General features: G+C 41.6%; 1 protein-coding gene and 1 long non-coding RNA gene across 3 annotated transcripts in view; one reads left to right on the forward strand and one right to left on the reverse strand.

The window, feature by feature from the left end:
* Positions 1-22,641, forward strand: part of CEP104 (centrosomal protein 104) — a 577,612-nt gene that overhangs the window by 139,667 nt on the left and 415,304 nt on the right. For both annotated transcript variants that reach the window (XM_078642632.1, XM_078642633.1), the window contains exon 5: positions 10,031-10,093. In XM_078642632.1, coding sequence (XP_078498758.1) covers positions 10,031-10,093 — 63 coding nt within the window. The remainder of the gene's footprint in view (positions 1-10,030; positions 10,094-22,641) is intronic.
* On the reverse strand, positions 16,485-18,595 carry LOC144753196 (uncharacterized). Its single transcript, XR_013594243.1, has 7 exons — positions 18,465-18,595; positions 18,227-18,319; positions 18,031-18,123; positions 17,856-17,938; positions 17,669-17,749; positions 17,456-17,556; positions 16,485-16,675 (listed from the first exon to the last, which is right to left on the reverse strand). It is a non-coding gene; the product is annotated as an uncharacterized LOC144753196 (long non-coding RNA).

Consider the following 22,641-nt stretch of genomic DNA (forward strand, 5'->3'; position numbering starts at 1 on the left):
TGGGAAGAAATAACATCGGATCAGTGGGTATTAAATATCATCCAACATGGGCATACGCTAGAATTCCAGGAATTTCCACCTACAAGAGCTCCCCACGCCACTACTTCGAAACATCTAAACCTTCTACAGTTGGAAGCTCAACAAATGCTTCGGAAAGGGGCGATCCAACGTGTTCCCCTATCACAAAGAGGAGAAGGTTTCTATTCAAGATTTTTTCTGATCCGCAAAGCAAAGGACAAGTGGCGTCCAATCCTGGATTTAAGGGAGCTCAATACCTATCTCGTGAAACTGTCGTTTCGGATGATTTCACTCCAAGACATATTGCGCCTCTTGAATCCAGGCGACTTCATGGCTACGTTAGACCTGGAAGATGCCTATTTTCATATCCCGATCCACCCAGCTCACAGACGTTTCCTTCGCTTCACAGTAGGCAAGAGTCACTTCCAGTTCATGGTGCTCCCATTTGGTTTAAGATCCGCACCCCGGATATTCACGAAGGTGCTGGCCCCGGTAGCGGCTTTTCTGAGAAGACAGTCGCTGGAAGTATTCCCGTACTTAGACGACTGGCTGCTGAAGGCACCAAGTTTACAAGCAGCGTCAGAGGCGGTGGAGACATGTTTGAATCTCTTCACTCATCGGGGTTTACAACTCAACAGAGAAAAATCGGTTCTTCAACCAGCATGTTCAGTGAAGGTCCTGGGAGCAATACTCGATACTCAGGTGTGCAAAGCCTTCCCATCGGAAGAGAGACAAATGAAACTCATGTCTTCAGCCGCTCGATTGCAAAAGAAAAGTTGGATGACAGTCAGGATGTACAAATCTCTTCTAGGGCTGATTTCATCCTGTATTCAATTGATTCCGCACTGCAGGCTGCGAAAGCGCCCCTTGCAAGAGGAACTGGACCTTCAGTGGAAGCAGGTGGAAGGGTCCTTCCACGACAGGGTGATTGTCACCCAGCGGATGAAACAGTCGGTTTCATGGTGGATGAGAAGATCTCACCTCTTGGTGGGTCTCCGTTTCAGAGCGGCGCCAGCTCCTCGCGTCATTACAACAGACGCCTCCCTTCAGGGTTGGGGAGCGGTCATGCAGGATCTCCAAGTCAGTGGACATTGGACGCCAGGAGAACGTCGCTTACATATCAATGTTCTGGAGCTGAGAGCTATTCGATGGGCAATGTTGGCTTTCCTTCCAAGGATTTCAAATTCGGCCATTCTAGTGCGTACGGACAACACCACCGCAATGCATTACATCAACAAGCAGGGAGGCACAAGATCGCCACTGCTCTCTCAGGAGGCCCAGCTGCTATGGGAATGGGCAATCTCACAGAACATCAGGCTCGTGGCGGAACACCTTCCAGGAGTATGCAACACGAAGGCGGATACGCTAAGCCGCCTGAAGGCAGTCTCACACGAGTGGGAATTGGACGACACAGTGGTCAAAGACATCTTCTCCCGCTGGGGGACCCCAGCGATCGACCTGTTTGCCACTCTGTTCAACAAGAAATGCCGGTGTTACGCAAGCAGGGAACACCATCGAGGATCGCTGGGGAATGCCCTTTTGATGTCTTGGTCCGGCGCATTTGTTTACGCCTTTCCGCCATTTCCCCTCATTCCTCGAGTCCTCAAGAAACTCAAGATGGACAAGTGCAGGATGATTCTGATAGCGCCCGCCTGGGCTCGCCAGTTCTGGTTCACGGAGTTGCTTCTTCTGTCAGAGGAACAGCCCATTCAACTTCACTCCAACCAGACTCTTCTATCTATGTCCAACGGCCAGGTCCTCCACCCGAACCCGAGCTCGCTTCAGTTGACAGCATGGCTCCTGAACACAGAGAGTTTAAGGATCTAGACATTCCGGAGGAATGCAGGACCATATTAGCACAAGCAAGAGCTCCTAGCACTAATAAAACATATAGATCTAAGTGGAAAAGATTTTATTTATGGTGCCAGAGAGAAGGAGTGCAGCCATTCTCATCAGCTCCACATCAACTCTTACCATACATTCTTTCTTTGGCTCAGGTAGGTCTGGCTCATGCTTCCATCAAGGTCCACTTGGCGGCTATTTCCAGATATAGGCGAACAAGATCTGGTCCTTCTCTGTTATCTGCTAGAGTGATAAAGCAATTTCTTAAAGGACTGTTTCGAGTGTTTCCGCCAGTTCGGCCTCCACCCCCGGTTTGGCATCTGAATGTAGTCCTGGCTCAACTGATGAGATCGCCATTTGAGCCAATACATAAGGCAGACTTAAAGTTCCTATCATGGAAGGTGGCGCTTCTGCTGGCACTCACCTCGGCAAGGAGAGTGGGAGAACTTCAGGCTTTGACGATCAAAGAACCTTACTTACAGTTCAAGAACGATACATTGATCCTCCGGATGAACCCCAAATTCATTCCGAAGGTACCGACAGACTTTCATCTTAATGAACCGGTGGTTCTGCATTCTTTTTTTCCTCTGCCCTCAACCCAGGCTGAGAGGATACTTCATTCTCTGGACGTTCAGAGATGTTTAAAATTCTATCTTCAACGCACAGCTGGATTTCGGAAGACGCCCCAGCTGTTTGTGGCCTTTGGAGCCCCAAGGAAAGGATTTCCGTTGTCAAAACAAGGGATTTCTAGATGGATATCGAGTGCAATCCGTTTCTGCCACCAAGCGGCAGGCAAGCCGTTGGAAGGACAGGTGAAGGCACACTCCACAAGATCGATCTCTTCGTCTACAGCACTGTTTGCAGGAGTATCGATAAAGGATATTTGCAGAGCGGCCACATGGAGCAGTATTCACTCATTCACGAGACACTACTGCCTGTTCGCGGCTGCAAAGGGGGATTCGGCTGTTGGTCAAGCTGTCCTGAGAAATCTCTTCCAGTAAGAGGTGAGCTTTCCTCTCTTCCCTCCTTCCTGTTTTTTCTCACATTTCGTTTATTATGCTATGGTTACTAATTTATATTTATGATGATATGTGGTATCATTTGTTGATGGTAGTGTGTAACTAGGAACGAAATGTTTGAGGCAGGCTAACTGCTATCTACTCTGATACAAGCAATGGGAATCTATGAAAGTTCCAATACTGGAGTAAGAAACAAGTTACTTACCTGTAACTTTAGTTCTCCAGTATTGGTAACTTTCATAGACTCCCATGCGCCCACCCTCCTCCCCTGGGAAAGCTCACTTTTGGTCTAGGTGATTCGGTGGCAAGGCAACGGCTACGAAAATCTGAGGCTCTGAGCTTTCTCAGGAAGGTTCCACAGGGTGAGGCTAATCTGATTGGTTGCTAGTATAAGTTTGGGTCTTTTTACATAAGGACACCTATAGGTTACAAAATGTAATGAGGCCTAGGCCTAATCTTTTACTTTTTTGCACCTATTAGGGTGTGTTTACCTAGGTGTATGTATATATATATATATATATATATATATATATATATATATATATATATATAATTTACCGAGGCTCCCATTCCGACGACGGGGAATGATACAAGCATGGGAATCTATGAAAGTTACCAATACTGGAGAACTAAAGTTACAGGTAAGTAACTTGTTTCTTCTTTGTGGGTACAGTTCCTCCTGATACGGAGGAACTGACCTTAGGGCAAGTTTTCTTTTAGCGTTCTAGGATGGCTGCTTTGAAAGTGTAATAGGGTATTACGATCTGTTGGCTTAGTGTATAAGCCAACTGCTAATTCCCCATTGTCCTGTTGTACATAGACATCTAGTAAATTTAATTTCTCCTGATTTTTAGAAATTGTAAAGTCGAACTCAACCGTTCTTTGGTTTAACCACATGTGAAAGTCATTAAGTTGTGATTCATCCCCGTCCCAGATGCAAAAAATATCGTCTATATAACGACACCAATAGCTCACTTGAGATTTAAAAGGATTGGTGTCGCCATAGATCCATTTCGTTTCAAATTCAGACATCACTAGATTGGCAATTTCTGGGGAGAAACTACAACCCATTGCCACCCCCGAAACGTGGAGGTACAGAGTATCTTTAAAATTAAAGAAGTTGTTTTTCAGGCACAAATATGCCAATGACACAATGAAGTCAGTCGGTACTTGATGGGGACGTGTTCTGTTCTCAAATGCTTGTTCCATTACTGCTAATGCCTCGTCCTGGGGGATATTAGTGTATAACGATTCAATATCGTGAGACACTAACCATTGTTTAGTTGGATCAAACGATAGTCCTTCTATTTGAGCTATGAAGTCCATCATATCCCGTTTCTATTTGAGCTATGAAGTCCATCATATCCGGTACGTATGATCTTGTTTCTTTAACTAGGGGTAGCAAAAAGGTGTCTATATATTTGGCTAGTGGCTCCATAAGTGAGCCACATGCCGACACAATTGGTCTCCCTGGTGGTTTTGTGGTAGACTTGTGTATTTTTGGTAAGACATAGATATTTGGTATTTTGCTAGAAACACTATTCAGAAATGCATATTCATTTTGGCAAATCCAACCTCCCTCAAGTCCATCACTTGTAATTTCTTGTATTTCTGATTGTAATTCTCGTATGGGGTTGTGCTCTAAAACCCGATAATGTATAGGGTTAGATAGTTGACGATATACCTCTTCCTCGTATTCATCCCTATCCCACAGCACAATTCCGCCCCCCTTATCTGCAGGTTTTATTATTAATGCAGAATTCTCGGAAAGACTCTTAAGTGCCAATTTTTCTTGTTTACTAAGGTTGGTGTTATAATACATTTTTTGTTTCTGGAGGTGGTCTAATTCCCTCAAAATTTGTTCTTCAAACACCAAAACTTGTGTTGGTAATGTCATACTTTCTGGGATGAAAGTTGATTTATTCCGCAATCCACTAATGTTTATCTGCTCTGGTATTATTTTATCTCGAAAAAATGCTTTTAAACGCACTTTCCTCAGAAATTGTAAAACTTCAGTCTTTGTATCTACTGCATTTTGTAGATTAGTAAGTACAAATGACAGACCACGTGTAAGAACTTCTAATTCAATTTCTGTGAGTGTGTGCTTAGATAGATTATAGATCGGTACTGTCTCTACATTGGTCATCTCGTTTACCATGTCAATTCTTAACGTCTGTAAGTTCTCTTCCGTGTCCGGAAGGGTTTCTGCTCTTGGTTCTGGATGAATTATGGGCTGGCCATGGATAAAGTGAGGGATAACATTTCCAAATGGATTAAACTACCCCTCTCGATGGCCGGGAGGATATCTTTAATTAAGATGAATATACCGCCGAAACTTTTATATATTTTTAAAAATATTACTTACCATCCAGGTGCCTTCTTTTTTAAAACACTTAAAGCGCAATTGGTGCATCTTATATGGGGAGGTAAGCAAGCACGTTTGAAGTTAGCCACACTCATGCTGCCATACCAGTTCGGTGGGTTTGATGTACCTAATTTTGAACAATATTATTATAGTGCGCAGGCACACTTCACGGTGTATTGGTTCCATCCACCTCCGTTTATGCCCCACCTCGCGGTGGAGGATGGGTATATGGCCCAGGTCCCGCCATCTGGGTATGTGTTTACACCATTCAAGGAGAGGGAGGGAGACCCATCCACTGTTGACTGCACAGTTAAGGCGAGGCACTGGCTGGTGCGCGCGGAGGGGATGCAACTGATGTACTCCCCTAGGGTGTCCTTACAACATTGCCCCTTGCTGCTGGTTACAACCGAAAAGATATGCCAAAACTTGCTAGCAAAACTGCAGTACACGACTTGGGGAGATTAGTACATTGGGGGCGAACTCCGTACGAAAGACCAGTTTTTTGGGGAGCACAAACACTCATTCATGGATTTGTTCCTTTACACCAGGCTCTGACAGAGCGTTCGGGGCAAGACCCCGGAATTTCCTAAAGAGCCGGAGACCTTTACGTCACTTCACTTAATGTTACACACAGATGCCCCCGCGCATGTTATTTCTCTGTTATATAAACGGGTACGTACTGCTCCTCCCCATCACCCAGCAAGAGCCAGATGGGAGTGGGATGAGGCTCTTGACAGCCCCCTAACCGACGACCAGTGGGAGGCGGCCTGCCTCCAGACAGACGCGATATCCAGCAGCAGCAGTCTGCGATTACTGCACTATACGTTTTTACAACAACTCTATCATACCCCCGCGAAGTTACATAAGCTCTATCTCAGGGATGATGATAAATGCTTGCAAAGTGGTCAAGGTCGGGCAGACTTTATGCATTTGGCATGGGGGTGCCCCCGAGTGGCCACTTACTGGGTGTAGGTATTTACGGGACTGACTCATATGCTGGGTACTCAAATTGAACCAACCCCCCTTAGAGCTTTGCTGGGCTTGATTTTTGACATAAAAACACTGCACCGCAAATTCCTGTCAATGGGCGTGCTACTGGCACGATGGCAGGTGGCCTGCAGATGGGGCAGAGGCAGGGCGCCAAAATTTAAGGCTTGGATGTAATGTAATGTAATGTAAAAGTTACTTTTAAAGCGCAACTAACACCTAGCGGTTTCTTGGTGCTCGAGCAGCAGGGAGAGAACAGCTCGCGAGACACAAGGCGTTATCGGAAGGCACTACAAAACAGGTGGGTCTTGAGAAGGGACCTAAAACGAGCATAGGGAGAGACAGATCTGATAGTTAAAGGGAGTGAGTTTCAAAAGGAAGGAGCAAGGAACCAAAATCTTAATCCTCTATGTTTCTTGCGTTTAAAAACCGGGACCTTGAGTAGGGCCAGGTAGGAGGAACGAAGGTTACGAGAGGGAACATAAGGGTGTAGTAGTGAAGAAATGAAAAGAGGACTCATACCGGCGAGGGACTTAAAGATGGTGCAGCCTAACTTGAATTTACACCGTTCGGAGACGGGGAGCCAGTGAAGGGACTTTGATACATGACATGTCCACTTGGCAGGAATCCCTTCATGTATACGCAGACCAATTGGCGCTGAAATCTCGCCCCAGGGATATTTGGGGACCGCTGACGACTTATTTACTGAGCCAACATACGGGTGTGAATTGGGAATGAGATGGCATGTGGGTTGTGGATGGTTGGGCGAGCCTAAAGACCCAAAGTGAACATGTGCTAACGCTCCAGAGACATTGACTTGGCGAGAGGACTTTCGAACTTTGAACTCATATATGGACTGCTTGGTCGACCTTGTCTGCTTTTGGTTGAAGTTTGAAGGAGTTAGGGGGCGGGTAGTTGGGGGGGGGGGGGTGGAGGGAAGGACTGGATGGGGGTTGAAGGGGAAAGTACATCACTGATACTATATGTACGGATCCAGATTGCATTGACGACTGATAATTTGCATTGTCTTGTACATCATGCTTTATTGTACAATAAAGACTTTTGAAACTTAAATAAAAAAAGAAGAGACTTGCAAGTAAATGTGCTAATTAGTTGTAAGTCAGTTTTACCATGAGAGAGGAGAGGAGCGAGAGGAGAAAAAAAGAAAAGAAAACAAGCACTTTAGCACTGGTCAGTAGTTGTAAAATGTGCAAAGTCCTAAAGACAAGAAAAACTAATTCAGCAAAACAAGAGTGAAGGCAAAAGTGAATACCACGCTATTGATGTCGGGTCTAGTAGTTGTTTAATTATTTTTCCAGCTGGTCCAAGTCCCGAGATACAGTATTAGTATTTTAATCTGTGCATAGGACAGCTCGGTCTGCCACAGTGAAACTATCTTTTTGAGCCCTGTCACTGTCGGGACATTAGAATATTAATTTTCGAAACATCCCACCACTTTTATATACCAAGCATCCTATGTTTTGTACTACAAGGCTTACATAACGCAAACTTTCAAAAAGTGTTATTTTTACACGTTGCATAGCTGGTTTTAAACTAAATCAGTCAGGCTATACTGGGAAGGCATGTTGCCCTGTTTGCACTGCCACTGTGGCAGAAGGCACAATAGGTACTACAGTCCACATAAGACATTTAACGTAGGGTGCACTTTACTAGGGACTTACACGCAAGTTACGCTGGTCATTCAAGAATACCGCACTTTGACCATGGTTATTGGGGGGGGGGTGAGGGGGGTACAGGCACTTTACTCTTAGTTAGCTGTGGTAAATATCACAGGGTTCTTAAGCCAGTAACAATAGGAAAACAGAAACAAATACAGGGTAATCGTGCAGAAAAGGTGGATTTCCTCTGGTCATCTACAAAGAGATTTTAACTGTCTATTGTCGAAGACCTTATGGGTACCATTTTAAGAGTATGCTTTGGTTTAGCCAATGGCTTATCGTTTATTGGCTTTCTTTTTACTCTCATTGGCTTGCTTCTCCTTTCTTATTTCGTGGCTTTCCTTTGTGTGTCTGTTTTTGTCTTCCCTGGAGCAGGGAACTCATTTTTTCTTTTTCTTTGAACGTTCTATGGGAGTGTGTGTTCTTGGCTCTCTACTTTTTGCTGCCCCTGCTCACATGGTCCCCCATCCCCCCAAACTGTGTTGCTCCCCAATTCTTCCAGCTCATCCATAAAAACACATCAACTTATATATTTTTGGCAGGTTTGAATAAAGAGCATACTTCTTCCTGTTGTTTTTCTTTTTTCTCCTGCATTCAAATCCACTTGTTGCATAAAAACCCAGACTATGGATTAGAATGGCAGTATTAATGGCACTTGAGTGTGAGGTGAGGAGGAGGTCCTGGCGGCCGCACTCAATTAGTCTGTTTTTGAAGCAGAAGGTATACTTGGTGCGATAGATAGTAGGTTTCTCTTCTTCCGGACAGCCATTACTTTTTCCTGAGCAGCTTCAAAGCACCAGAGGAACAGATTATGTGTTCCAGTTCAAAATGGCAAGAGTTTTCCTCTAAATTTTGATACTTCTTCAGATACCTGTTCTGTTCTTGTAAGTACTTTCAACTAGTCCTTGTTATTTATAAGCTGGGTCACATGCAACAAACAGTCTTTTAACATTCTGTTCAGATTTACCTTCGTGAAATTTGAAAAATTGGCTATGCTGTTTACAGTGGTTGAAAAGATTGAATTCCATTTTCAGTTTCGAGAGATATCTTAAGCTATGTTTTTGCTTTTTTTCCAGTACTTCCAAATGTTTTATTTTTTATATTTAACTATGCTTTGCAAACGAGCATTGGCAAAGCAATTAGTTGAGAACTTGTACTATAAAGGGGAGACCCATTGAATTTGCCAGTACTTATTGGAAATCCCACATACAACCGGGCATACGATTTGTTGCTTAAGCCATAGATCACAGGCCCAATTGTTAGATCTATCATACCTTTGGCGTAGTATCCATTTGAAGTAAGCCAGGTTGTGTGTATAACTGAGATTACCTAATCATTTCAGAATATAAGGACTCAAGTTTAGGGTTTCTTAAATATACCTATGTATTATTAGTATAAAGACATGTTGTGTCTCCCACCCTCAAACCCCAGTGATGTCTTCTCAGTTTCCACTAGTGGCTCTTTCACCAATACAAATTACATTAAATTAGTTTTAACATTTGCTTTTACTAGGTAAACTTAAGAAACATCAACATGACATTACATGCATGTCCAGGTTTGAGTTTCTAAGAAGCTCTGAGAGAGATTCGCTCTTTGGTTGCGGAGTATTTTAACACTGGCTTCTTAGCACCGGCTAACTGTGCATCAATTTCAGATCTGTAGTCTTGGAGCATAACTTTCATGAAAGGGGTAACTAACCCTTAGCTAGTGACACAGCAGGGCTTTTCACCTGAGGGAGTGCAGCAAATGGACAGTCCAACTATCGCTGTGTTTGTAACTCTTGGGAACCCTGCCGTCAGGATTGAGCAGACATCAGAAGTATCAATAGGAGTTGACGTGACTATCCAGCATGTATAATCACTCGCAACTATTTTGACATTAGATGAAGAGACATGTATGTTGTTTTGTTATTTAATAAAACGCAATGAACGATAGATGTAAAACGCAATAAAAATAGATGTAATTCTAGGAATGGTGATGTTTTCTTGTATTTTAACATTCGCTCGTCTCACTGTTTTCTCTGAATCTTGTCTCTCATTTACATTCTCTGCAGTATTAAATGTATTCATGAACTGAGAAGCAATGATGAAGGCTCATTATGTATGCTTTATCCTCTATAGGTGGCTCTGGTTGCAATCAACATTGTCGGTGATCCTGTAGATTACAACGAAGAGAGCATTACTGTGAGTATTACTAGGATTTGAGCAAAGCTAACTTTTTAGAATTCTTTTCATGTTTTGTTTTCAGCACAAGGGTAAAATCAACAGAGAATTTCGCTTTAATATATGTAGTGATTTATAGGTCTCTCCCAAGACAGCACATGTTCTTTTTTTTTTTTTTTTTTTTGCAAGACAACACAGTGGACTTGGAAATTGCCCATAAGTTCATTTCATTATGGCTCTCATTTGCTTCCAATGTGTTAACGTGTAGGATTCACTTCTCTTCAAAGCGTTGTCTCTTCCCTGGAGCATGGACCCATTACTTGTGTCCTTCCATATCTCTGTTTCCAGGTGCTACTTTTTTCTTTTTGTTTGTAGTCATGTATGTCTCCACCTCTGCTGCTCTTGCTTGTGCATCGCTAGCTATATGCTTCCCACCCTCCTCCATGATGCCTTTGTGTCCTTACATAACCCCCAACATTGCGTTCTCACGTGAGTGCTTCTCCCACCACCACTAAGTTGCACTCACTCTTGTGTGATTGCTCCCACAATTTACCATTCTGTATGCTTTACCTGGACTCCTTGTTCCATCCACATGCTCTCCGTGTTGCTTACTCCTCATCACGCACCCCCTATTGTTGCTTCTCTAACTTCGTGTACTGCTTATGACCATTCCGATATTACATCATATGACATGTTGTAGGATATCATTAATAACATCAATGATGACATCTAAAATAAGATTAATAATATTACTGTGCATGGCAAATGCACCAGTTAGTTACTTCAGTTAACTATAACTGGTGAATTTCAGTGTTTTGTTTACAGTAAAATTATATTCTTCCACATTTTCACCCTACTATAGCGTCACCTTAACCTTTGTTTTGTTTCAGTAAATTTCTACGTTTTTTTTTAAAAGTGTGAAGTAAAGTATTACCATTCCCAACAATAACATTCCCTTGAACCCTTTAACCCTTGTTTTTTTCCAGATAAATTTGATATACATATATATATATATATATATATATATATATATATATATATATATATCTGTGTGTGTATATTCGCTTTGCGACATTCATATGCAGTGCAAAGAGTGCATGTCTTAAACAAGAACAGGAATGCAAAATGCAGTCTGATAAATATACATTACACACAATTTGAAGTAAAAAGCGCCTTGGATGCAACTCATCCCAGAGTGGTCTGTACTGGCAGGTTATTTTTTCCAGTGTGTGAGAGAAGGATCTCATGGCACCTCCGAGGCAAATTTGCTTTTGAAGCTATATATGTTCTGGTCAGAAGTCTAATTTTCTGTCTTCACTTGATGTTTTGTGTATCATCTACTGTTGAATAGTACATTTTTTCCTTGATTTTGAATGGATTTCCAGTCAAAATGACTTTTTTATTCTCAAAGTGACCTTCATGTGGAATGAAAAAGGCTGTAACTGATGTCCATAAAGTGTGCCTAGTGTGCTTGCTTGCCTCTCTTTCTGTTCTAGATTGTGGCAACAAATGTATAAAGATGTCAAAAAGAACTTTGAAGGAATAAAACTGAGAGGGCTGAGGAAGAGAGGAAAAAGAGAATAAGAATGGAAAGTTCAGCTTCAGAACCTACTTCATTCTCCCAAAAGCCTGAAGATCTAGGTCAAAGGAGATAAGATGTGCAGCTATAATTAAGGAAAAGCATCATCACTCACGATGGCTGGCATCGAGATCTCAGGCGGTGGTGATCAGCACAGACCTAGTTTTTTTATTTGTATTCTTGTATTTTATTAGGTATAACAATGCATAGCTATGCAATACAGGTCAATGTGGTTCCCTCCTCTTCACTTCCTGCTTTGCGCAACATCTGGCCCATCTAATGAATACCGATTTCTTAAGTTTGGTCAGCTATCACTCCCGATCACCTTTCTGTGTCTATCCAGCCTTGTTCCTCCCCGCCTCCTTTGGTCTTCATTTCGCCATATGTTGCTAGTCCTCTGTATTTTGCCCAGCTCCCTCAGACTTTATCATATTTACCAGGACATCTCCATCCCTGATAGATTACCCTCTCTGCAGCACAGCACCAGCCCAGGTTTTGCTTTCATTCCCTTACTATAGGTATTGGTGATTTGCCCCACATTCTAGCTATATTTCTCTTATTGGCTAACATTAGCCATAATTTAGTGTATGGTGGCTAATTCAGAACTTCTGATACGGTCAATGTGTGCCATTTTGCCTCCATCAGAAATCTACCCTACCACTTTGGACATTCCTTTTATCGTCCCCTTCCAGAATCTCTGTAACGCAAGGCATCCCCATGGCTTGTGAAAAAGGTATGTCCTCCTCACCACAGCCTCTTACGCATGTAGATGAATCACACTTGCTCATCCGAAAAAGTCTCAATTTGGTTGTGTATGATCTGTGTATTATTTTAAGTTGTATTAGTCTGAAGCGGGCCCTAATGACTACCTCTGTTGGGCTCTGTATAACTTCCAACCAGCCATCCTCTTCTTAGGTCCCTACATCTCTCTCCAATTGACCCCTTAGGGCTACCAGTGGTTCTAGGGTATTATTCAATATTTTCTTATATATTAAAGATGTTGCTTTATCCTTTATAGGATCCGCTTTATCCTTTATAGGATCCACTCAGAGTCTATCTTCCAACGGTGCTTATTCTGGTATGTGCCCCCTCCACCTTTTAACTTGTGCCATTAAGGCATACCTCAGTTGAAAATATCTAAAGTTTTCAGTATCTGACATTTTATATTCGACCTGCAGCCTCTGGAAGTCGATTATATCTTGACCCTTCCAGATGCCTCCCAGAGACTCTCTGCCCAGGAGTGCCCATGCCCGGAATCCTTTAAACTCTCACCCCTCCTTCAGACGGTCGCTGTCCCACTTGCCTTCCCAGCCCAGAAACTTGGTTGCCTCTCCCCATATTCTGACAGTCATCTGCGTGTGAGTTGGCAGTCTTCCCATAGATCCTTTACTGTATACAGCCTCCGGGCGTCCTTTCTGTCCCATTGCCCATCTATCAACTTGATAAGCCGGTTCCTCTCTGCCGGCAAATACCCAGTTGTTTACTTTAACAAGCTGCAGCTTGGTGAGTGCTATTCGGGGGTGCCCACCATCTCATAACAGTAGCTGCAGTTCCGCATCTATTTATTTAAATAATCCCACTGGTATTTTATGAGGAGTATTTAGCACCACATATAATAAGCGAGGTAATGCCTTCATCTTAAAGATAGCCGCTTGACCCATCAAAGAAAGTTGCAATTTCCTCAACTGTACCACGTCACGCCGCAATCTGAGCAGTTGGGGAGTCAAGTTCTCGTCCCTGAATTAATGTTCTGTAAGTGAGATCATCATTCCCAAATATTTACATTTGTCATTGATCGGGGGTGCACTCCCTGCGGTCGATAAAATTGGCATATCTCCTCCCAATACAAATATTAAGTACTCGCTCCAGTTTATTTGATAACCTGAGTAAATACCAAAAAGCCAACATATGTGTAGAATGCACTGTACCTTTGAATACGGTCTGATAGCATATATAATTCTGTAGTCCGCGTCTAATGAAATTCTTTCTTCCCACTCCTCTCTTTATGCCCCTTATTATCGCGTTGTTTCTCACCCATGCCTCTAGCGGCTCCAATGCAATTGCAAATAGCATAGGGGAGAGGGGACATCCCTGCCTCTTGCCCCTATGGAGCGTCACTTGTCTGGACACTGTGCCATTGACTCATATTCTGGCTGTTGGGTTTGTATATAACAGCTTGATCCAGGCCCTTAACTTGGGTCCAAGGCGCTCCAGCACTGCAAACAGATAATCCCATTATATCCTATTGAATGCCATTTGGGCGTCCAGCGACAGCAGTACGGCACCTTTGTCTGGTTAGAGTTTCGTTACATGCATCACGCCGTATAGACGTCTGAGGTTTAATCTAGTGCTGCACTTAAGCATGAAGCCTAACTGGTCTGGATGTATTAGGCCTGTTATTCCTTTAGTAAGTCTGTTGGCTATTTCCTTAGCCAGGTCCTTTGCCTCTACATTTAGCAGATATATTGGTCTATAGGAGGAACATTTCTCTGGGGGTTTACCCTGCTTTTGGATGACCACTATTGTCGCTGGTCTTTGGTCGTCCGGTAGACTGCCCTTCTTCAATTATTCTTTAAGCAGGCATATTTAACATGTACGGGGCAGGCAAGGTTGCCACTCCTTTATATAGTTACACAGGTATACCTTTAGGCCCTGCCGCCTTTCCCGATTGGAGTGCTACAATAGCTCCGCAGATTTCCTCACTTCTAATGTCACATGTGTGAGCATGAGGAGTCTTGTCTCATCCAGAAGTTCAACACAGTACGCCATAGTGTGGGTTATGGTAGATTGGTATATCTGTTCAAAATAGGGTTCCACATGCATCCGCTTTACTTTCTCCCTTCGTACAGAGTTCACACTCCATGTTTTGGACCTCCAGTACCCAATTTCTTTCTCTCTCGTTTTTCCAGCCATGCCAGTAATATCGTGGCTTTATCACCTACTTCAAATAACCTCCTCTGAGTGGCCCTGTTCTATACCCTGGCGTTGCCCTCTGCCAGATCTCTTACCTCTTTTTGTCTAAGCTGTATCTGATGGCCAATCAGTGGATCTGGGGCTATCAAATTCGTATTTGCTATCTCTAGTTGTAGTAGTTTTTTCTCAAGTTCTTCATATCGTATCAGACCTAGTTTTTTGTCGTCTTCACACTGTTATTTTTCTGAAGTTGCCCTGTTGATGCACCTTGTTATCGACTACTTTATTCTTCTGCCTTGAAACTTCTGAACACTTTGTTTGAAGAATCTGTTTAAGGTATAAGCCAACCTGCTGTAATTGTACCTTTTATCTATTCGAAGTGCTTGTTCTGCTTCGTGGATCAGCTACCAAACCTGCAAGCTAGCCTGTTGTCATTTCAAAATTTTCTCTCTTGCTGTACTTGACCCCATGTGCAGCACTGTACAGTGTTCCCTTCACAGATAGTAGAGCAAGTAAAATCCAAATTCTGTCTTTCGCATGTACCAAAATTCATGTAATTTCATAGATCCCTGTCATATACTTTTTTAAATCCCTGCAATTAACAGTAGCTTCTTCATAAAAGAATGAAAGTCAGGAAGTTCATTCTGCCTCGTGCGTCGTGTCCCAACCTTTGTCTTCTAAGTCAAACTCCCACAGTTTTTACTTGCAAAAGCTTGAAATTAGATGTTTCTAAGACTAATTGATTATATTTTGGTTCAGTAGGTTGTATGATAGCATGACTGCATTTTTCAAGCGACGCTGTAGAACATAGTAAATGGTGGCTCTGTGGGTTGTCATGTGTTAATGTTTGATGTGGTTGTATTATGGCATTGTGAGAATGTATGTATCAAAAGGAGGGGAAATGGATCTAGTCAAGATCCTCAGGCTCGAATTACCATTCAGGAGGGACCTCAGAATGGAAGGTCCAGCCGCAGTTAGAGCCCAAGAGGACAAGAGTTTATGCAAAAACAAACCAGGCTGTTCCTATAAAAAGATAAGGAAAGTTAAGCGTAGGACGGAGGTCACAGGGAGGGGTAAGGTAGTGCTCAATGGAGGGCTACCCTGGGTATCCAATATGTTGGTATTAATGGCCTCACACACCCTTGCGAGTGTCATGCTTCATCATTGGCGGTTGCTCCTCGTCGGACAGGCGGTGCAATGCCCAACGGGCTCACCTCATAGAGGGGCTCTTTAGCGGAGATCTTTTTATCAACTGCCTATGGGTGAAGTGCGAGTGAGGGGCCAAAGGAAAGCGGATAGTGTAAATAAGTGGGTTAAAACGTGACACAAGGTACCGGAGAGCAATTTATTCTGGTGGTCCCTTGTCACAAGTAAAAACAGTGTGTAGCCTATGATCGCCAGGAAAAATAAAGGATTCCACGTGACGATTCGGAACTACAGTATATATTGTGTGGTCAACATGTTTCTCGCCAATGCACATTGGCGGCGATTCTTCAGGACCTAGTGTTTACATCTATCTAATATAAGACATGACCTAATTAAGTATCAGTTCAGAAAAGGTTGTACTACCTGTATGGGACAGCTCTTGCCTATAGGTCAAGGTGTCTGGGTGTCAACAGTACCCGGTAGGAATTACGTCAAGGGAAAGAACCATAGGGGTTTAAGGTTCTTAAAGACTTGGTGAGCGCATGGTCTGCCTACCCATCTCTACCGGGCTCCGGATTGTGAGAATGTACAATGGTGGTTGGATGTATAATTTAGGTTTCTGCACTACTTGTAAACAACAAGGGTTCCCTGTGAGAACGAATGACAATCAACCCCTAGGTCAGGGAATAAATCAATGGAAAAAAAACTACCTAGGCGGTAATTCTAGAATGCTACCACGATAGTGAAAGGACCAACACTGAGAGTGAACAGTTTCCAAATAGTTACAAAAGTTTATTACAATCGCATAAAAAATACATGTATCATGAATCAATAGCTAAAAATATACATTCCATGAAAAATGAACATACATCAAACGTAACATAAAAAATTCTTGGACATGGAAGAGTAAGTTGTGTCGACGCGTTTCGGCGGCCAGCGCCTTTCTCAAGACAATTTACAACTTTCTGAAAATAGAAACATAAATCAATATATAGTAGAGTTTATTCATCCATTATCAGTCATTACAGTAGTGTTTTAACATGGATGTAATTAAATTAAAAACAACCTATATACACAATGTGTTCTATTTAGACAAGGAAAAACTGTTCAAGCAAACAAGGTCCTAAGATAATCAAGGCGCAACTGATAATCTCAAAAATGGCAAAGCATAAATAACATGACATAACCTCTATTGTAGCTTGCTTCTACTTAACTTATTGCCAAAGTCTTTTAATGGCGTGAGACATGAATGATACATGGTCTAATTCTTTCATTCACTGATATTTGATGAACATTGTGTCACAAATAGTTATTTCTGGAACATGATAGTCTGAAACTGAATAATTCGATTTATGAATCAGAGATTGGTATTTTATTAATAATTAACAATTTTATAAAAAAAATCTGAATGCCTACATCGATCATGTGAAAAATAAGGATGGAGCTGTAGATTTAATTCGAAAAGGACACATGAAAGGTAGAATAGAGTGGGGTGAACAAGACCGACTCTGATAGTCCAGTGCTCTATAGTTTATAACGGTACTACTCTACACTACTATTCAGAACTTAGTAGATTAGAACACCAGGGATTCTCTGTTCTATCTGTGATGAGAGTGGTTGTCTTATTTTGTGGATATATTTATAGAAAAGCCACTCATGCCTCTATTAGTACTGATTTAATCACTGACAGTTTATTAAAAAAAAATTTTACAAAATAAAATGATCACGTATCCAGTTTCACTTACCTAAAGCAAGAATAGACTAAACACAATGGTAAGAATTTCGACGCTGTGGGGTTCCATATAATTCTTAGAACCGGAATACACGTTTCTGATTAAAAATGATTCTGTAATGTTGTTAATAAAGACAGAAAACATTTACTATTGCAGGTATGTAAGGCTATCACTGATTAATTTAATTCTGAAAAGATAACTTTAATTGGGAAAAGAAGAACTGACCTATTCTGATAAATCTTCAGTCCTTATGTTCAAACGGTTATTTAGATACTTCAGTCTTTATCGCCAAGGTGAGTGGCCTGCCTGAATAATAGTGTAAAATATACCATTTAGGACAAGCCATAATAGTGACTATGTTAAATAAATGCGAGCTCTCAGAGGAATATATAATCTTAGGTCAGCCCCTTACCAGCAATAGAGCTTTAGATTACGTCGCCTCCACACTATATTTATTCTATGTTTACTTCTAGAGCCCTCGAATACCAGCGTTATCTAAAATGAAAAAAGTGAAATGCGAGAAATTCAGTGAATTGTTTATAAATGAAGGCGATTGGTTATCTATGAAAACCCTGTTCAATTCTTACCGGGCTTCTCATGAACTAGCAGACGTATGTATTTTGGAATCAATCACTGTGTGACACTCGATACAAAATTGATGGCCATACGCGATGCCAAGCCTAAATAAATAAAACAAATGCCTGGTTACTGTTTTGCTAAAAGCGGGCCTATCGTTAGAGCTGCCCTGTCTAAGTATCTAGGTAATATTTACACATCACATACCTATGCTGCCGGCTCTTTAATTCTTTAATTCTCCGCGGTATAGCGTGATCAGGTTTAGCCGTGTTATTTCGATTTATACAGCTTGCTGGATTCCTGCCAGATGACAAATAACAATGCGATGTTATAAGCACACATAGATATCTCGAGGACAGAGCATGTCTCCGAGCCTGACTCGGAGCGCGTGACTTCTAAGTCGGAGCGCATGATTTGTAATTACCGATGTCTGCAGAATGCATACCTTAGGTTCTTGGATTGAGGCCGCGTGGAGGCGAACGTCTAATTCGGACGTGGTTCCAGGATGAAATGAAGATTGGGCCGGTTTCGCGCGTATTTATGTTTGCACCGGTGCGAGTAATTAGGCTAGTCCTGACGTAGCTAGGATTAATGAAACGCGAGGAAAGACTCTACTGTGGTTACGTGAGCAAGATGTAACGAACTATCACTGTTTCAAGGGCTAAAAATAACCATTTGTCATCAATCATGTGCTTCTATGCAGGGAATACATTAAGCGCTACTTGCCAATGTAAAGAATAATTAATGGGGGTCAATACAGCAATAGAGAGGTATATTTTTATCGCATATATCCAAAACCGATTTTTTAGCTAACTTCAAGGGAACATATATTTATGAATCCCCTCATCACGATGTTCTACCATAGTTGTATATCTAAAAAATCGCATTTTCCCATGGGATTTCGCTGTTTAACCCCTCACGGAATGTGTTAAGAGAAAAAATCCAGAAGACTTCGCGTTTCTTGCGTATTGCTTCACCTCCTTTGTCATCAGATATGTTGATTTTTTCTAATATGCGCCAAGTGAAATCATTGGGACCATGGCCATGGTCTAAAAAATGCTTCACAATTGGCGCAGTGACTTTTTTGGTTCTAACCGCTGAACGATGTTCGGTCAGTCGTGTCTGAATTGCACGAGATGTTTCGCCCACGTACCCTAGCGGGCATGGGCATTCCAAAAAATATATTACGTTTGAAGTTCTGCAATTGAACATCCCTTTGGCACTAGTAGTGTATCCATTGTGAGTGAAAGTGACTCCTTCATGAATATTTGCACAAGATTTACAGCTTGAGCAAGGGAACGTGCCTTTTACAGGGTTGTCTCCGGTAAGAGATTTCTGTACTAAGTACTGAGAATCTCTGGGACTTTTCATTCTTGAATGGACGATGTAATCTTTAATATTTTTATTTCGCCTATGGGCAAACAAAGGTTTTTCTAATTTGATTGCTCCATTACTGTTCAAGATATGCCATGAGGAGTTAATGACTTGTTTCACTTTCGCATTTACTGTTGAATGACGAGTGATACAAACTAGTTTATTGGCTTCTGTCTTTGGTTTAGTTCTCAACAAACAGTCTCTATCATAATACCGGGCTCTTTTGTACGAATCTCGCACTAATCTGTGTGGATAGCCTCGGTCTAAGAATTTCTGTTTCATCTCTGCTGCCTGTATGTCGAAATCTTGGAGATTAGTACAATTCCTCCTCACTCTCAAAAATTGAGAGAATGGGATGCCTTGTCTCTGATTCCTGGGATGGAAACTTCGAAAATGCAGGAGAGTGTTCCTGGCCGTCGGTTTTACGAAAAGGTCTACTTTCAGTTTTCCTTCCTCATGGAAGATCCAAATATCTAAAAATTCCAACCTCTCCGAACTAATGTGGGAAGTAAATTTGAGATTGGGATCGCATGCGTTGAACCATGCCAGGAAGTCATCCAAAGCCGCTCTCCCTTCAGTCCAGATAAAAAAGATGTCATCTATGTATCTGGACCAATGGGAGACAGACTCGTAGAAGGGCGCTACTTCGTTATGAATATGTCGAGCCTCAAATTCAGCCATATAAATATTTGCTACAGAAGGAGCCACCGAAGCCCCCATGCTGACTCCTTTTGTTTGTCGGTAGAGTTTTTGTCCGAATTCAAATATATTCTCCGTAAGCACCATACGAAGGCATTGCAACAAAAAGGTCTTAGGGCAGGGTACAGAGTAGAGGTCAATAAACCATTCTACTGCTAGTGAAGCCTCTCTAATAGGAATGTTACTGTAGAGAGACTCAATGTCTAGAGTAACAAGAAGGTCTCTTGACGGGTTAAAACTAATACTCTCCACTTTGTTAATCATAGCACCAGTATCTTTGATGTAAGATGGAACATTGGGTATGAAAGGGCATAAAAAAGTGTCCACATATTTAGATAGCGCCTCAGTGGGTGTGCCTATCGTCGAGACGATCGGTCTATAAGGAGGATTTTTTTCATCTTTATGAATCTTGGGTTGACCATAAATGCAGGCAGTCTTGCCTGCATTGGTATTTAAATAGTCAAACTCTTTAGCATTTATTTCACCATTTTCTAAAGCCTGGGTGGTTATCAAGCGAATATCTTTAGTTATTTTATTAATTGGATTATGCCTTTCTGGCTGGTAGAAAGTTTGGTCCTCCAACATTTTTAGCATATTAAGCTCATAAACTTTGGAATCAAGCACTGCTATTCCCCCTCCCTTGTCACAACTCTTGATTGTGATGGATGTGTCGGAGGCAAGTTCATGAAGGGCAGCATGTGCCAATATATCCATATTATAAATTGGTTTTGAAATAAAACGAATGGTTTTTTCCAATTTTTTGAGAACAACTAACTCGAATGCCGCTACCTCTGGTCCAATCTGATCGAGGGATGGGCTAAATGTGGATGGAAGTCTGAGAGTGACAGGTTCTACTGGTAATGAATCCATGGATTCATTTTGAAAGTACTTTTTTAATCGGATTTTCCGAAAGAAAGATATTATATCGCTATATAATTCAAAGACGTTAGTGCTACAATGGGGTACAAACGACAATCCTTTCGATAAAAGGCTGACACTAGATTCATTTAGAGGGGTACTAGAAAGGTTAAATATGGGAATTACATTCCCGCTTTCCAGTATTGTCTGTTTCTTGTCTCTCTGACAAACTGAGGTTCCTGCTGTTGGTAATGATTCTGGGGGTCTTGTTGATAATGGTGCTGGGGTTTGTATCCCCCTCTGTTTTGTGTTTGGAACCTCACTCTGGATCGACCGCGGTGACCACCGCGGTTGCCTAAAAAAGGAGTCTGATTTTGATTACGTTTGGCTTGAGCAGAATTGTAATTACTATCTGACTCATAGAAGGCATCTTCTCCTTCTCCACCTGATTCAGATGAGGCAGAAAAATTATTGACCCTCTGTTGTTGATTTCTATTAGTGTCCATATAATGATTTTGTTTATAAAAATCAGGTCTAAGATATGGATAGGCCAGTTCTATTGAATAAAATCTTTTCTCTTTTGTGAGTTTGTCATTTTTACGCTTTTCCAAATAGCTTACAAACGATTCCACTTCTTTATTAAGATCTTCTAATTTTTTCATAGTCTCTTCTAGATTGCCTAGTTGTTTAATAGCTTCTTCCAAAGTCTCTATTTCCTTTTTAATGTCTGATGCTAGTTCTTTGGTAATTTAGGTTTCTGGGCATATGATAAGACTTATTTGGGTCTATGAAGGTAGCTGTGCAGGTATTTGATAGTCCATCTATGGCTGTGTTTAGGTGTGTTTAGACATATACTGGTGGTTGTACAGACCTCAAATGGTAGATGCGTAGTCATAGATGATGTTGGGTGGATTTGAGGGTGGGTGTTTTGTCATGTGATGGTGGGTAGATAGATGCTCTGATGAAAGTGGTTTGTTGTGGTGGGATTGTTAACTAATGATGATTGTGTAGACATATGTATCATTGTGAGTTTGTTGATGAATTGGGTAGCTAATTATGTTTTATGTTGCTTGGTGTGTTCTTTTGTTAATGATAAAATGTGTTTATATGCTGGGCGTAGGATGTACTGTTGATGTGGTTTGGTGGGTGTGGGACACAAGATGAAGGTAACACCCTAACCCAATATTTTTCTTGCAATGCCACTGTTTACATATTAGTCAACATATACTCCCTTTCAGCTCCAGAAATGTCATGCTTTTTATTTATTTTGAATTGGGTTTGTGGGATGTATGGCGGTGGGTGTGTACAGCAAGTGATGTTCGTTGTGTGGAAGTATGATGGTGAGAAGTTTCGGTTTTATTTATAGTGTTCTATAGAATGGAGCCAAATATTGTGATATTGGAGAATGTTACAGCAAACTGATAGATGAAATAAAAATGAGTCCAAATGATATACATAGATAAAATCAGATGCAAATTGTATATTAAAATTGTAAGTGATGTTTCCAAAATCTATATGTCCCAGTAATCAGATAGTGCAGATAATAGCTACTATACATATACATATTTTAAGGGTGGACCAAGGTTCAGAAAGGTGCTTTATACATAAAAGTGCATAGTCAGGGGCTGGGTATTAGGTTCTATTAGGTATTATCAGTGAATAGATAGTGTGATGAGAAGCAATCTATAATT

The sequence above is a fragment of the Lissotriton helveticus genome, chromosome 5_1 (genome assembly GCF_964261635.1).
Source record: "Lissotriton helveticus chromosome 5_1, aLisHel1.1, whole genome shotgun sequence".
In the NCBI taxonomy this organism is placed as follows: domain Eukaryota; kingdom Metazoa; phylum Chordata; class Amphibia; order Caudata; family Salamandridae; genus Lissotriton; species Lissotriton helveticus.